The 17,270-nt window shown below is 50.0% G+C and overlaps 1 protein-coding gene across 1 annotated transcript in view; it reads left to right on the top strand.

The window, feature by feature from the left end:
- Positions 1 to 967: 967 nt before the first annotated feature.
- Positions 968 to 17,270, top strand: part of SNX6 (sorting nexin 6) — a 43,944-nt gene continuing 27,641 nt past the window's right edge. The window contains exons 1-2 of the mRNA XM_040333754.1: positions 968 to 1,078; positions 1,194 to 1,244. Of these exons, the coding sequence (XP_040189688.1) occupies positions 1,073 to 1,078; positions 1,194 to 1,244 (57 nt within the window). The 5' untranslated portion in view covers positions 968 to 1,072. The remainder of the gene's footprint in view (positions 1,079 to 1,193; positions 1,245 to 17,270) is intronic.

The following is a 17,270-nucleotide window of genomic DNA, read 5'->3' on the forward strand; positions in this document are numbered from 1 at the left end:
CAGGCTCAGCAGGTCCAGATAGAGGGTGGGAGGCCCTGGATGCCCCCGCTATGGATCAGTCATACTTCATATTCACATCACACACATTCCTGGATAAGCTTTTGGATTTGGGTGCTGTAGCAACAACCAGCTGAATACTGGTACAAGTCACTATGAAAATATTTGCCAGCACACCATGGAATGACGTAAATAGCGTCCAAACGGATGATTTATTGCATGATCACAGCACAAGGAGAGTGCAACGTTTCAGAGCCACGCAGGACCCCTTAGTCAGGCATTCGTTTGGACGCTATTTACGTCGTTCCATGGTGTGCTGGCAAATATTCCCATTGCTATGGATCGCTTTTCCATGGTGTGTTTGTACCGGTCACTAGCGCAAAGTAATGCATGGCGTTGTGTGTTCTGCTCGTGTCATTGGTTGTTATGGTGTTGGCAGCTGCCTGCACCATGGAATCACATGATGCAAATATAGAATGAGTTACTAAGGGCTGGGTAGAAATCTTCTATTCTGGAGAACCCTCATTTAATTGATTGGATGCTGAAAATTATTGATTGAAAATCAGCCAACAATGTGCCTGCATTGATCCAACAGACACAACACTTCATCTGAGTGTGAAATGATGATTAGACCAAAAAATCATTCATTAAATGACTGGAAATTTCCAACCATCCAGTTTTGGGCTATAAAAAAAATTGTATTTCTTAATGATCATCAAAATAGTGATTTTTTTATTTTATTTTTAAAGAAGACATAAAATGTCATTAAATTTAATAAGTAATCTTTACAACAGATCTGCGGGAAATCTGGGAAGGAATCCCTAGAACAGAATCCCCCGTCTGTATCAGCAAGGATTCTTCACCAAGGACCAATCTCCTCTCTCCCTCAACAAAGATGGCCGCTCAGATTCCTTCCAAGGGTCACATGACAATCTAACGCACCAGCCGACTTGCAGTTCGGTCCAGCTGTCATTCAGGCGGGCCCCCTCCTCCTATCACGTGTCCCCGCGGCGATCTCTCCTCCCCCTGATCCTCGGTGGAGTCCGTCCCCAGCCTGCCAGTGACCGTCTCAGCCATGATGGTGAGCGGCGGAGGGGAGGGCGGGGGATTGGCGCCTGTGCAGGGCATAGTGCTGGCTGTGGGGGCCGGGGGGGCTCTGCGAGGGTAACAGTGTGTGTTTTGTTCTCTCTTTGTAGCAGGAAGGCCTGGATGACGGACCCGACTTCCTGTCAGAAGAGGACAGAGCGGTAAGTGGCCACATACCTTTCCCATTGTTGTGTGACACCTCTCAGGGAATGCAAGTGCCAGTGTATGGCAGACATCATGGGCAGAGCCAGTATACACATGTGCAGCTCATAGATACTCCCCATGGCATACACTGCTTCCCATCCATTCATCTCCCTGGTATAGTCTGTGTCTTATTCACTGACCCCCCCCCCCCTTGTCATAGCCTGCCCCTTATTCACTGACCCCCCCTCTGTCATAGCCTGCCCCTTATTCACAGATCCCCCCTCTGTCATAGCCTGCCCCTTATTCACTGATCCCCCCTCTGTCATAGCCTGCCCCTTATTCACTGATCCCCCCTCTGTCATAGCCTGCCCCTTATTCACTGATCCCCCCTCTGTCATAGCCTGCCCCTTATTCACTGATCCCCACTCTGTCATAGCCTGCCCCTTATTCACTGACCCCCCCTCTGTCATAGCCTGTCCCTTATTCACTGATCCCCCCTTCTGTCATAGACTGCCCCTTATTCACTGATCCCCCCCTCTGTCATAGCCTGCCCCTTATTCACAGATCCCCCCCCCCCCTCTGTCATAGCCTGCCCCTTATTCACTGATCCCCCCTCTGTCATAGCCTGCCCCTTATTCACAGATCCCCCCTCTGTCATAGCCTGCCCCTTATTCACAGATCCCCCCTCTGTCATAGCCTGCCCCTTATTCACTAATCCCCCCTCTGTCATAGCCTGCCCCTTATTCACAGATCCCCCCTCTGTCATAGCGTGCCCCTTATTCACTGATCCCCCCTCTGTCATAGCCTGCCCCTTATTCACTGACCCCCCCTCTGTCATAGCCTGCCCCTTATTCACTGACCCCCCCTCTGTCATAGCCTGTCCCTTATTCACTGATCCCCCCTTCTGTCATAGACTGCCCCTTATTCACTGATCCCCCCTCTGTCATAGCCTGCCCCTTATTCACAGATCCCCCCTCTGTCATAGCCTGCCCCTTATTCACTGATCCCCCCTCTGTCATAGCCTGCCCCTTATTCACAGATCCCCCCTCTGTCATAGCCTGCCCCTTATTCACAGATCCCCCCCCCTCTGTCATAGCCTGCCCCTTATTCACTGATCCCCCCTCTGTCATAGCCTGCCCCTTATTCACAGATCCCCCCTCTGTCATTGACTGCCCTTATTCACTGATCCCCCTTCTGTCATAGCCTGCCCCTTATTCACAGATCCCCCCTCTGTCATTGACTGCCCTTATTCACTGATCCCCCTTCTGTCATAGCCTGCCCCTTATTCACAGATCCCCCCTCTGTCATAGCCTGCCCCTTATTCACAGATCCCCCCCACTCTGTCATAGCCTGCCCCTTATTCACAGATCCCCCCTCTGTCATAGCCTGCCCCTTATTCACAGATCCCCCCCACTCTGTCATAGCCTGCCCCTTATTCACTGATCCCCTTCTGTCATAGCCTGCCCCTTATTCACTGATCCCCCTTCTGTCATAGCCTGCCCCTTATTCACTGATCCCCCTTCTGTCATAGCCTGCCCCTTATTCACTGATCCCCCCTCTGTCATAGCCTGCCCCTTATTCACTGATCCCCCCCTCTGTCACTGATCCCCCCCTCTGTCATAGCCTGCCCCTTATTCACAGATCCCCCCTCTGTCATAGACTGCCCCTTATTCACAGATCCCCCCTCTGTCATAGCCTGCCCCTTATTCACTGATCCCCCCTCTGTCATAGCCTGCCCCTTATTCACAGATCCCCCCTCTGTCATAGCCTGCCCCTTATTCACTGATCCCCCCTCTGTCATAGCCTGCCCCTTATTCACTGATCCCCTTCTGTCATAGCCTGCCCCTTATTCACTGATCCCCCCTCTGTCATAGCCTGCCCCTTATTCACTGATCCCCCCTCTGTCATAGCCTGCCCCTTATTCACTGATCCCCCCTCTGTCATAGCCTGCCCCTTATTCACAGATCCCCCCTCTGTCATAGCCTGCCCCTTATTCACTGATCCCCCCTCTGTCATAGCCTGCCCCTTATTCACTGATCCCCCCTCTGTCATAGCCTGCCCCTTATTCACTGATCCCCCCTCTGTCATAGCCTGCCCCTTATTCACTGATCCCCCCCCTCTGTCATAGCCTGCCCCTTATTCACAGATTCCCCCCCCCCTCTGTCATAGCCTGCCCCTTATTCACAGATTCCCCCCCCCCCCTCTGTCATAGCCTGCCCCTTATTCACAGATTCCCCCCCCCCCCTCTGTCATAGCCTGCCCCTTATTCACAGATCCCCCCCCCCCCTCTGTCATAGCCTGCCCCTTATTCACAGATCCCCCCCACTCTGTCATAGCCTGCCCCTTATTCACAGATCCCCCCTCTGTCATAGCCTGCCCCTTATTCACTGATCCCCCCTCTGTCATAGCCTGCCCCTTATTCACTGATCCCCCCTCTGTCATAGCCTGCCCCTTATTCACTGACCCCCCCTCTGTCATAGCCTGTCCCTTATTCACTGATCCCCCCTTCTGTCATAGACTGCCCCTTATTCACTGATCCCCCCCTCTGTCATAGCCTGCCCCTTATTCACAGATCCCCCCCCCTCTGTCATAGCCTGCCCCTTATTCACTGATCCCCTTCTGTCATAGCCTGCCCCTTATTCACTGATCCCCCCTCTGTCATAGCCTGCCCCTTATTCACTGATCCCCCCTCTGTCATAGCCTGCCCCTTATTCACAGATCCCCCCTCTGTCATAGCCTGCCCCTTATTCACTGATCCCCCCTCTGTCATAGCCTGCCCCTTATTCACTGATCCCCCCTCTGTCATAGCCTGCCCCTTATTCACTGATCCCCCCTCTGTCATAGCCTGCCCCTTATTCACTGATCCCCCCCCTCTGTCATAGCCTGCCCCTTATTCACTGATCCCCCCTCTGTCATAGCCTGCCCCTTATTCACAGATTCCCCCCCCCCCTCTGTCATAGCCTGCCCCTTATTCACAGATTCCCCCCCCCCTCTGTCATAGCCTGCCCCTTATTCACAGATCCCCCCCCCCCTCTGTCATAGCCTGCCCCTTATTCACAGATCCCCCCCACTCTGTCATAGCCTGCCCCTTATTCACAGATCCCCCCTCTGTCATAGCCTGCCCCTTATTCACAGATCCCCCCTCTGTCATAGCCTGCCCCTTATTCACAGATCCCCCCTCTGTCATAGCCTGCCCCTTATTCACTGATCCCCCCTCTGTCATAGCCTGCCCCTTATTCACAGATCCCCCCTCTGTCATAGCCTGCCCCTTATTCACAGATCCCTCCTCTGTCATATCCTGCCCCTTATTCACAGATCCCCCCCCCTCTGTCATAGCCTGCCCCTTATTCACAGACCCCCCCCCCCTCTGTCATAGCCTGCCCCTTATTCACAGATCCCCCCTCTGTCATTGACTGCCCTTATTCACTGATCCCCCTTCTGTCATAGCCTGCCCCTTATTCACAGATCCCCCCTCTGTCATTGACTGCCCTTATTCACTGATCCCCCTTCTGTCATAGCCTGCCCCTTATTCACAGATCCCCCCTCTGTCATAGCCTGCCCCTTATTCACAGATCCCCCCCACTCTGTCATAGCCTGCCCCTTATTCACAGATCCCCCCTCTGTCATAGCCTGCCCCTTATTCACAGATCCCCCCCACTCTGTCATAGCCTGCCCCTTATTCACTGATCCCCTTCTGTCATAGCCTGCCCCTTATTCACTGATCCCCCTTCTGTCATAGCCTGCCCCTTATTCACTGATCCCCCTTCTGTCATAGCCTGCCCCTTATTCACTGATCCCCCCTCTGTCATAGCCTGCCCCTTATTCACTGATCCCCCCCCTCTGTCACTGATCCCCCCCTCTGTCATAGCCTGCCCCTTATTCACAGATCCCCCCTCTGTCATAGACTGCCCCTTATTCACAGATCCCCCCTCTGTCATAGCCTGCCCCTTATTCACTGATCCCCCCTCTGTCATAGCCTGCCCCTTATTCACAGATCCCCCCTCTGTCATAGCCTGCCCCTTATTCACTGATCCCCCCTCTGTCATAGCCTGCCCCTTATTCACTGATCCCCCCTCTGTCATAGCCTGCCCCTTATTCACTGATCCCCCCTCTGTCATAGCCTGCCCCTTATTCACAGATCCCCCCTCTGTCATAGCCTGCCCCTTATTCACAGATCCCTCCTCTGTCATATCCTGCCCCTTATTCACAGATCCCCCCCCCCTCTGTCATAGCCTGCCCCTTATTCACTGATCCCCCCTCTGTCATAGCCTGCCCCTTATTCACAGATCCCCCCTCTGTCATTGACTGCCCTTATTCACTGATCCCCCTTCTGTCATAGCCTGCCCCTTATTCACAGATCCCCCCTCTGTCATTGACTGCCCTTATTCACTGATCCCCCTTCTGTCATAGCCTGCCCCTTATTCACAGATCCCCCCTCTGTCATAGCCTGCCCCTTATTCACAGATCCCCCCCACTCTGTCATAGCCTGCCCCTTATTCACTGATCCCCTTCTGTCATAGCCTGCCCCTTATTCACTGATCCCCCTTCTGTCATAGCCTGCCCCTTATTCACTGATCCCCCTTCTGTCATAGCCTGCCCCTTATTCACTGATCCCCCCTCTGTCATAGCCTGCCCCTTATTCACTGATCCCCCCCCTCTGTCACTGATCCCCCCCTCTGTCATAGCCTGCCCCTTATTCACAGATCCCCCCTCTGTCATAGACTGCCCCTTATTCACAGATCCCCCCTCTGTCATAGCCTGCCCCTTATTCACTGATCCCCCCTCTGTCATAGCCTGCCCCTTATTCACAGATCCCCCCTCTGTCATAGCCTGCCCCTTATTCACTGATCCCCCCTCTGTCATAGCCTGCCCCTTATTCACTGATCCCCCCTCTGTCATAGCCTGCCCCTTATTCACTGATCCCCCCTCTGTTACTGATCCCCCCCCCTCTGTCATAGCCTGCCCCTTATTCACAGATCCCCCCTCTGTCATAGACTGCCCCTTATTCACTGATCCCCCCTCTGTCATTGACTGCCCCTTATTCACTGATTCCCCACGACATAGACTGCCCCTTATTCACTGATCCCCCCTCTGTCATTGACTGCCCCTTATTCACTGATTCCCCACGACATAGACTGCCCCTTATTCGCTAATCCCCCCTCTGTCATTGACTGCCCCTTATTTGCTGATCCCCCTCTGTCATAGACTGACCACAGTAGATTGGGCCTAATTACGGGAAGCAGAATCGGGTGTTTTGATTAAAATCAATGCAGTACTTACCTTTTTAGAGAGAGATGTTCTCCCGCCGCTTCCGGGTATGGGCTGCGGGACTGGGCGTTCCTATTTGATTGACAGCCTTCCGACCGTCGCATACAGCGCGTCGCCAGTTTCCGAAAGAAGCCGAACGTCGGTGCGCAGGCGCCGTATAGCGCCGCACCGACGTTCGGCAACTCGTGACGCGCTGTATGCGACCGTTGGAAGGCTGCCAATCAAATAGGAACGCCCAGTCCCGAAGACCATATCCGGAAGCGGCGGGAGAACATCTATCTCAAAAAAGGTAAGTACTGCATTGATTTTAATCAAAACACCCGATTCTGCTTCCCGTAATTAGGCCCAATCTACTGTTACATTTTTTTTTCCGGGTGAACTCCCGCTTTAAAATCTGACTTGTATCAAAAAGTAGGAATCTACATATCTGGAGGGTGTTCTGTAAAAATAATTATCAATTACAATAAGACTGCGTTTTTTCTTTTTTTAGGTGCCATTCCAATGAATGGCATCTGAAATGCGCGTTGTTTGATTTGTCATTCACACCTGGGCGTTTTTAAAAATCGCAGGCAGAATTGCGGCAAATCTGCCCACAATTCAAAACACCCAGGAGTTCCATTGCTTCAGTTTGCCCCCGTGCACATGTGCCGATAATATTGGCACATGCAGGGGACAGGATAAGGCTTACCTGTAGCATAAGTGGTCTGTAAGGGTTTATGCAGCCTTATATGCATGTCATCTGGATATTTATCTGTTTGCATGGAGCTCAGCTAGCTACAGTTCTTTACCATGACTACCATCAAGCAGAGATTTTAGTTGATGCATTTGCATAAAGTCTACCAATTAATGGATAATGTCAAAAAAGTAAAATTGAAATTTTGAGGGGTTGGCAACCAATAATTTTTCTTTTATTTAAAATCTGATGGTTATTATGATTAGCAGCAGGTCCACATTTGCTCCGGTTTCATAAATAAACCCCATGATTATTCAGGTGTCAGATTCCTTGGCCCACAGAATTTTTCTAGGTCTTAAAATGCTTGGAATGCTCTTAGTAGGCAGATTGCATTCTATCCTCGGTTAATTAGTGAACCTTTCAGAATACATTAAGATGTTTAGTCTGAGTAAAAACATTAGAAAACCATGGCTTTAGATCAGGGGTCTCCAAAGTTTTTAATAAAAGGGCCATGTTGTATGTTACAAATTAGGGGTGCACCGAATGGGTTTTTTTTTGGTGCCGATAGCGAAAATGAAAAATACACTACGCCGAAAATGACGGATTCCAAAACGTATTTAAAAAAACCTATGGTTTTATACGGGAGATGGTCAGAGACTGGGGACATGGTACGGGAGATAGTCAGAGACTGGGGACATGGTACGGGAGATGGTCAGAGACTGGGGACATGGTACGGGAGATGGTCAGAGACTGGGGACATGGTACGGGAGATGGTCAGAGACTGGGGACATGGTACGGGAGATGGTCAGAGACTGGGGACATGGTACGGGAGATGGTCAGAGACTGTGGACATGGTCAGAGACTGGGGACATGGTACGGGAGATGGTCAGAGACTGGGGACATGGTACGGGAGATGGTCAGAGACTGGGGACATGGTACGGGAGATGGTCAGAGACTGGGGACATGGTACGGGAGATGGTCAGAGACTGGGGACATGGTACAGGAGATCAGTGCAGCCTCACCAGTGCCCGTCAAATGCACCCAGCCTGTGTCCCCAGTGCAGCCAGCCAGCCAGCCTGTGTCCCCAGTGCAGCCAGCCAGCCAGCCTGTGTCCCCAGTGCAGCCAGTCTGTGAAGTGGAAGAGAGAGGGGAGCCGTCGCCGCCTGGTTGATTAGAGCGCCGGAAACATATCAGCTTTCATTTCAATAGCTGTGTGTTCCCCGCTGTGTGCCGTCACATACAGCCCCTCCTCTTTGTCCGGGCACTTTGATAGACAGATCACCCGTCCAATCCTGTGACGGGTGATCTGTCTATCAAAGTTCCGACAAGGGGGAGGGGCTGTATGTGACAGCTGGGAACACACAGCTATTGAAATGAAAGCTGTTATGTTCCCGGCGCTCTAATCAACCAGGCGGCGGAGGCTCAATTCTCTTCTGCGCTATAGGACACCCCCGTAATGGGTGGCACCAGGGGCGGAGCCAGTGCCCCACCCCATTTCCGCTCCATTATGGTCAATTTTTCTCTTTTGGTAAATTGCCGAAAAGGCCATTTGGCCGATATGTTTCGGCGGACGAAATTTCGGTGCATCCCTATTACAAATATTTGGGGACAAAAAAAGTTTTATAAATCCAATGAATAATATATTAACACGTTTTACTTGAACTTTGTTTGGATTTGGAATCGGAATTTAGAACAAACCCAAAGTAAAACAAAATAAAGTCCACAGTTACATCAAGGTCCTCATGACATGATCTGGTGTGAATCTTTAGGGGGGAACTCCACGCCAATTAAAAATAAAAAAGGCATCAGTCTTGATTGGCGGAAGCTCTGCAGAAGACACCCGCTGCAAAATGAATGGGAAGTGACGTCACCCATAGACTTACTGTGTAGCTTCCGTTGTCGGCTGTGTCCTCTGCACTTGCCTCCACAGCGAAGCCACAGGTGACAGCTCAGCGTGGGATCGGGTCGGATTGGTATGTATACTGATTTCTTCTTTACAGCGTTAGTTACAAGGTTGTGTTAGCTTGCTGATTTCTGTAGATGTAGAGATTTTAGTGTTGGGACCCCCTTATCCTTTAACACCTCTCTGCCCATCTCCAGCACCGCTCCTGGGGACTAGCAGGGAGGGCAGAGACCTTGCAGTGTGACAAGCACCCATTTGGTGCTTCTCAGGAAAGGGGAGTGTTGGGCCCCCTTAATGCTCAGCAGAAGCGCTTCTGCTGATTGAGTAAATGACGTGTCGGCCCCATTAAGATAAAAAAGAAAAAACGTTATTCTTTCAGGTTACCCTCGCACACAGAAGCACTTGGGTGCTCAGTATAATCAAATGCTGAGCAGCCAAAAGAAGGTCCATTGCTACTGTGGCATGAAGATGTGTATCCCGTAGAAGATCTGTATCTGTATGCCCTGCAGCAACTGCGCATGCGCAGGGATGGGGGAAAATCAGCAGAGCTAAAGCTGAAGAGGTACCTGAAGTCGCTTAACTTCTTACATGACAGGCTACAAGTAGCACAGGCACGCGGTGCTAGAGCTGCTGTAAAATCCTGTATTGTCACTGGCCCGGATTCAGGTAGATTTGCCCCTTTCTTGCGGAGGCGCAGGGCAACGTTTTTGCCCTGCGCCCCCGCAAATTTACTGCGCTACCCGCGATTCACGGAGCAGTAGCTCCGTAAATTGCGTGTGCGCTGTGTAAACTTGCCCTGCGTAAGGGCGCCTAATGTAAATGATCCAGTAGGGGGCGGGAATCATTTAAATTAGGCGCTCTCCCGCGCCGAGCGTAGAGCGCATGCTCCGTCGGGAAACTTTCCCGATGTGCATTGCGGCAAATGACGTCGCAAGGACGTCATTTGCTTCAAAGTGAACGTGAATGGCGTCCAGTGCCATTCACAAATCACTTACGCAAACGACGTAGATTTCAAATATTGCGACGCGGGAACGACGGGTATCCTTTAGCATTGGCTGCGCGTGCTATTAGGATGTGCAACCTTACGCGAAACCCGACGTGCGCAAACTACGTAAATTGCGTACGCAGGGCTCGCGCAACGTTGTGAATCGGTGTTAGTATGCAATTTGCATACTATACACTGAGCACAATGGGAGCGCCCCCTAGCGGTCATCGCTAGAATGCAGCCTAAGATATGCATGGCATAAGAGCCTTATGCCACGCAGATTTTAGGCTGCAGTCGGCGTTACGATGTTCCTGAATCGGGAGCATTCGTAACGCCGGGGCAAGTAAGCAATTGCGCTGTGTAACCTATGGTTACACAGGCGCAATTGCTTCTTGAATCTGGGCCAGTGTTAATAATAATGACCCATGCCTGTGTCTCCGCTCAGCTGTCATTGTGCCCGATCTTCTGAATCCTGACCATTAAAAGTACCTCTGTTGTAGTCCACTTGGGTCATTAGAGAGGAGCACCCAATGAATTTTTAAGTTGTTTATTGAAGATAAAAGTAAACCAGTAGAGCCAACACGTTTCAGGGGAAATGCTTCCCCCTTTTCAGGGCTGTATTTCTTGGAGGATGGTTGGACTTGGAGGGTTAAATATATTTGATCAGCTCTGCAGTATGCCGGTGTTGCCGAGCAGAGACAGCCTGTGTTGTAGTCCGGCATGTTAGGGGTTAAGTGACTTGGCTCGGAGCTTGGCTTGTTTTCTCTGATTCCGGTGCAGTTGCTGCAGGAGATACAGATCTTCATGCTACACCCAGCCCCTGTTTGCCTTCTGTGCCTGGCATGGCTGGATCACATTTTTTGTATTAAAGTGGAATATTTATAATCCTGTTTAGCCAGTGTTTTGTCATTGACATGCCTGGGACTCTCTGACAGTCTCTGTGGTTACCAAGTGAGATTCCTTTGGTTGGCCTGTCAGTTGCTGACCGGTGAAATGACATCAGCTTCACAGTACGAGTCACACTGTTGACAGCATGCTACAGTGGCACTGTGTCGGTGTGTGTGCCCACCAATGACTGTGGAGGGTGATCGGAGCACGCACTTGTCTGGCACATCAGCCAGCAGACATGATGAGATCAGTGTACTACACACACAGAGCGATCAGTGATCGGATTCTCTCTCACTCTCTCCCCCCCTTGCCAGGCTGATTTTTTATTTATTTTTTGACAGTGAGCAGAGAACTCTCTGCTAGGGCTGGGCGATTTTGGCCCCCAAAAAAATCTGCGATTTAAAAAAAAAAAACAACTTGATTCACGATTCGAATAAAGGTGTTTTTTTTTTTTTTTCCTGATGGATACCGCGCCGGTGTATTGTCACAGTTTGCTGCCAATCCCAGACTGCTCCGGAAGTCACGTGGCGGTCAACTGCGCATGCGCGATGCGTTCCAAACGCAAATGCAATGCGTTCCAAGTGATTCACGACCGTGCACACCAGTGAAACCTCGGTCGGCATCCAGGCTCTTTCCTTAACATCCCAGTGGATTGGAGGATGTTAAAAAAAGAGCCAGGAGGCCGAGCGAGCGGAGCGAGCCGTCCGAGCGAAGCGAGGACGTGAGGCCGACTGGCCACTTCCCCCTAAATCCACGTCGCCCTGAATGCCGGGTTCGCTGGTGTGTACTGTCGAAAATCCATTGGAACGCATTGCGCATGCGCAGTTGGCCGCCACGTGACTTCCGCAGCATTCTACAATAGGCAGCAAACTGTGACACTACACCGGCAGGAGTTTTTAGGCGAGGCTTCGGCCTAGTCCGCCGCGATCCTGGGAAAAGGCTGCGGACTAGGCTGAAGCCACGGCCTCGCCTAAAAAAATCCAGCTCGCTGCGATCCTGGGTAAAGGTCGCGAGGCCTAGTCCACGGCGTCCGGCCTCGCAGCCTTTTCCCAGGATCGCGCGAGCTGGGGGCAGGATTGTTTAGGCGAGGCCGCGGCTTGGCCTAGTCCACGGAGTGCCGGTCCTGTGAAAAAAAAAAAACTTAAAAATCGATTCGGTCAAAATCTGAATCGATTTGCCCTTGCAACTCGATTCCGATTTGAAATCGATTTTTTTCCCCAGCCCTACTCTCTGCACTGAATCGGGAAAATGCTGTGTTGAGATCGTGGGGGGGTTGGTAGAATCGTGATCTCGATTCTTTATTATTTGTGCAGCTCTAGTCCTTTATGCACATTGAGCTTTTGCTCAGCTGTTCTGAATGCTTCTTCTCCTGGCAGGAGAAAAACTGTTTTAAAAAAATACAGAAAAAATACGTATATTGAACGCAGGTTTATACGCATTTGTGCGTATGCGCTTTAATGCATTCTAATGAACAGAATATTTATTCTGGCCATTGGAATGCATTAACTAGTGAATGCGCCTACAAGTTTTGCATTTTTCTGCCCAAGCGCTCCTCACTTGAACACGTTGATTTATAGTTTGCAGCAAAGAAAATGGTATTATCTGTGGCCCGTCTAAAGATCACTATACATATAGGTGTGGTGGAGTTGTGTAGATGTTGCTTGGCTCATAATACTTTTGGTCATGTAGATTTGGGGAACATCTGTGGAGGTCTGCAGTATGCAGGAAATGAGGAACTTATCACATGAAGAGCGGAGTTACAGTACCAGCTGTTTAACATACATTTCCTCATTCTAGAAATGCTTTGGATTATGTAATTTCGCAGATGTGCTCTGAATAACTCTGTGGATTAGGAAAAAATGCGCGCCTAATAGAAAAGTAGACTATTGTTTAAATGTAGGAGCTGTAAAATTGCTAACTACAGCCAACATTGTTAGAAGCGTTCCTTGCAGTGGGCTGGCAGCTAATATATGTACAATCCAGGCCCTGATATCCACACAATCTTGAGCCTCGTGTATAACGTGTCTCACACAACAACAACCATTTTTCTCCTAGAAACCAAAGTGTCCCTCTTCTGCTGCTAGGGTAGGTTAGAAAATGCAAAGATGACCGATTTTTGGTTCTTGGGTAAATGAAGATTGTTTTTCAAGTGACACTGGGCCAGATTCAGATAGAGATACGATGGCGTATCTCCTGATACGCCGTCATATCTCTGAGTTCCGTCCGTCGTATCTATGCGACTGATTCATAGAATCAGGTTACGCATAGATCTCCCTAAGATCCGGCAGGTGTAAGTGTCTTACACTGTCGGATCTTAGGCTGCAATCTCACGCTGGCCGCTAGGTGGCGCCTCCGTTTCTATACGCGACGAATATGCAAATGAGGAGTTACGCCGATTCAGAAACGAACGACCGCCCGGCACTTTTTTTTTACGTCGTTTGCGTTCGGCTTTTTCCGGCGTATAGTTACCCCTGCTATATGCGGCGTATCCTATGTTAAGTATGGCCGTCGTTCCCAGGTCGAATTTTGAATTTTTGACGTCGTTTGCGTAAGTCGGTCACGAATACGGATGGACGTAATTTACGTTCACGTCGAAACCAATGACGTCCTAGCGACGTTATTTGGAGCAATGCACACTGGGAAATTTAGGGGATACGCCCCCTAGCCGCGGAATTTGAGTTTGGCCGGGGGATTTACGATACGCCGCCGCAACTTTAGAGGCAAGTGCTTTCTGAATACAGCACTTGCCTCAAAAACTTGCGCCGGCGGATCGTAAATCGGATAGGTTACGCGGATCTAAAGATCCGCTAACCTATCTGAATCTAGCCCACTTTGTCTATGTCAGTGTTTCTCAACTCCAGCCCCTGAGGCGCCCCAACAGGTCATGTTTTCAGGATTTCCCTTGTGAAACAGCTGTGGTAATTACTAAGGCAGTGAAACTGATCAAATCACCTGTGCAAAATAATGGAAAGCCTGAAAACATGACCTGTTGGGGCGCCTTGAGGACTGGAGTTGAGAAACCCTGGTCTATGTCCATTCCTCCTGAAGGCACCATGTTTCATCATGGGAGCCGAGTTCTTTCCTGGTTCTGACTTGATCAGCTCTACCCTGCTGTAGAGATGGATTGGCTACACATAGGTTCCATGTGTGTTTGAATATTGCAAGTGAAAAAAATTTACTTTTTAGGCACCAATTAAGGCCCGGATTCACAAAGCACTTGCACCGACGTATCTCGAGATACGCCGCGTAAGTGCAAATATGCGCCGTCGTATCTGTGCGCCGTGCCCACAAAACTAAGATACGCCTGAAAATAGGCTTCATCCGACCGACGTAACTTGCCTACGCTGGCTAAGAGTGGGCGCATATTTACGCTGGACGTATTTGGCACTCCCATTGATTTTCTATTCACATATGCAAATGAGGGAGATACGCCGATTCACGAACGTACGTCAGTCCGACGCAGTGCGCGTAAAGTCATACGTCCGGCGTAAAGTTATTACCCATAAAGGAGGTGTAACTCAGCAGCATCCATGCAAAGGGCTGTACCAGGGAACATAAGCCGACGTAGTTTACATAGGACATGAATATGACTAGGCGTAGGTTACGTTCAAGCCGTAGGCAGTGATCCGACGTATCTTAGGCAGTTGTTCCGACGTGATTGTGAGCATGCGCACTGAGAGCATGCGCAGTTGGCGATACATATCTGTCTGGCGCTCGGCCCATCATTTGCATGGGGTCACGCCTCATTAGCATGGCTCACGCCCACTTCCACTTGTGCCGACTTACGCCTTGGAAACCCAGCGCAGTTTTGGAAGCACTGGGTTTGTGAATTCAGTGCTTGCCTCTCTGCGCTGCGCCGGTGTAGCGTAAAGGAGATGCGCTACGGCGGCATAAATATGCGCCAGTGTCTGTGAATCCGGGCCTAAATTTTTTTTATAAATTTAATACAAAAATATAATTTAAAAAAGAAGCAGAAGAAACAATAAATTAAAAACTGCAGTATGAATATAGTGACAATTAAAACCCTCCAAGATTGGTCATAGATGTCAAGACTCGTCGCAATGCGCATGTATGACTAGACTATGAAGTAAGACTTTTTAGCTTTACGTGTTTCGCAAAAATCGCTTCTTCGGGAGCTAGTGTAAATTCTTAACCAAGAGAATTAAATGTTTAAAGCTAAGGTCCACACAAAAAGTGAACCTCCGCTTTTCGGAACCCTCTCCCCCCTCCGGTGTCACATTTGACACCTTTCAGGATGGAGGGGGGTGCAGATACCTGTATAATACAGGTATTTGCACCCACTTCTGGGAATAGACTCCCGCGGGAGTCACGCTCCCCCCCCCCCCCCCCGCTGTCTTTTGAGAAACACACTGGTTCCAGGAGACAGCGGAGACCAGTGAGAACACGCCACATGCGCAGTAGGGAACCGGGCAGTGAAACCGCAACGCTTCACTTCCTGATTCCCTCACCAAGGATGACGGCGGGGGCCGCTGAGAGACGAGCGATTGCTCAGTTTTGGCTGCCAACATCACAGGTGCGCTGTGATGCCTTGAAGTGTACCTCAGTGGTAACATGTTACCAGCTGGCAGATAATACAGGATATTATGAATACTAGCGGCAATGGTTATGCCGAGCATACATTAATCAGCAGAAAGTAGCTAGGTATACAGGCTTCTTAGAAGACAGAACACTAAGGCCCAGATTCACATATAATTACGTTGCTCCTGGGCAGCGTAACGTATCTGATTTATATTACACCGCCGCAGGTTTACAGCGTAAGTGCCTGATTCTCAGAACACTTACCTGTAAACTTGCGGCGGTGTATCGTAAAAGCGCTCGGACTGCGCATGCTCCGTCGGGTAAATTACCCGACGTGCATTGCGCTAAATGACGTCGCACCGACGTCATTTGCTTAGACGTTAACGTAAATGGCCATACTTAACATTGGCTGCGCCTCATAGACCCAGGGGCAACTTTCCGTGTCGCAAAGGCTACGGAAATGTCGTAAGTTCTCTGCGTCGAGCGCGCGTACGTTCGGGAATCGTCGTAATTTGCTAATTTACATAAGCGACGGGGAAAACGACGTCGGCGACACCTAGCGACGGGAAAAAAAATTGCATTTAAAATCTGACAGCGTAAGAGCCTTACGCCTGTCAGATCTAATGGGTATCTATGCGTAACTGATTCTAAGAATCAGTCACATAGATACCCGGGGCCAGATTAGGACTTACGACGGCGCAAATGGTGTTGCGCTGTCGTAATGCCTTTGAGTTTTAGGACACTATAGGCATAAGGGAAGAACAAGAATTGTGAACCATCAGGGGTAAAGGTAGAAACGAGGAACATCCACAGATGGGCTGTTGTGCCCTAAATCTTTAGTGTTCTGTCTTCTAAGAACACTGCTCTATGCTATAGCATCAGTACAACGCTGTAGATGTCCCACATTGGCTCTTAAGACCAAGAACTGAATGATCACATGACCACTGATCGCTCAGTTCTTGACCTGCTCAAGCAGAGGGCCGTGACTGTCGATCATTGCTCTTCGCTCTGCTCCTTCCAGACTGGATAGGGAGCAGGCAAGGCTGACTTTAGTTCTAAGCTGCACACTGTCAGGCAGCTGGGTGGATCCCGACAGTATCATTGAGATTCTTTCAGAGCCTGGAGTGTCTGTTCTGGTTGTTTTTTTATAGTGCGCAAATAACCAGCTATAATTTGACTCCGGGTCACAGGAGAATGGAAAAAGGTTACTCCTGTGACCCACAAGAGAAGTATAGCCAAACAGCTTTGGCCATACTTCTCTTTTTAATGGTGAACTGCAGTTCTGTGCTAACCTGCAAGTAAAATGTATATAATACCCGTCTAATAACCAGTCCAGGCTAGTCCACCACTAGTTATGACTTTGTATGGGCTGAGCTGCTGATTGCTAAATGTTGTCACAGTCAGCCAATTAGGAGCAAACATACTGTATAGTTCAGGTAGGAAAGGTCACATTTTATTTACTATGTAGCAAGTAGAACATAAAGCCTGTGGATAAAACTCAAACACAAGGGCCCGGATTCAGAAAGCCCGGCGTTACTTTGTGCGGGCGTAGCGTATCTCGGATATGCTACGCCGCCGTAACCTAGTGAGGCAGGTTCTGTATTCAGAAAGAACCTGCGCCCTAAGTTACGGCGGCGTAGCGTATGAAGGCCGGCGTAAGCCCGCCTAATTCAAAATTGGAAGATGTGGGCGTGTTTTATGTTAATTCAGTGTGACCCTACGTAACTTAAATTTTTAACGAACGGCGCATGCGCCGTCCGTGGACGTATCCCAGTGTGCATGCTCCA

This window comes from Rana temporaria, chromosome 13, assembly GCF_905171775.1.
Source record: "Rana temporaria chromosome 13, aRanTem1.1, whole genome shotgun sequence".
Classification (NCBI taxonomy): domain Eukaryota; kingdom Metazoa; phylum Chordata; class Amphibia; order Anura; family Ranidae; genus Rana; species Rana temporaria.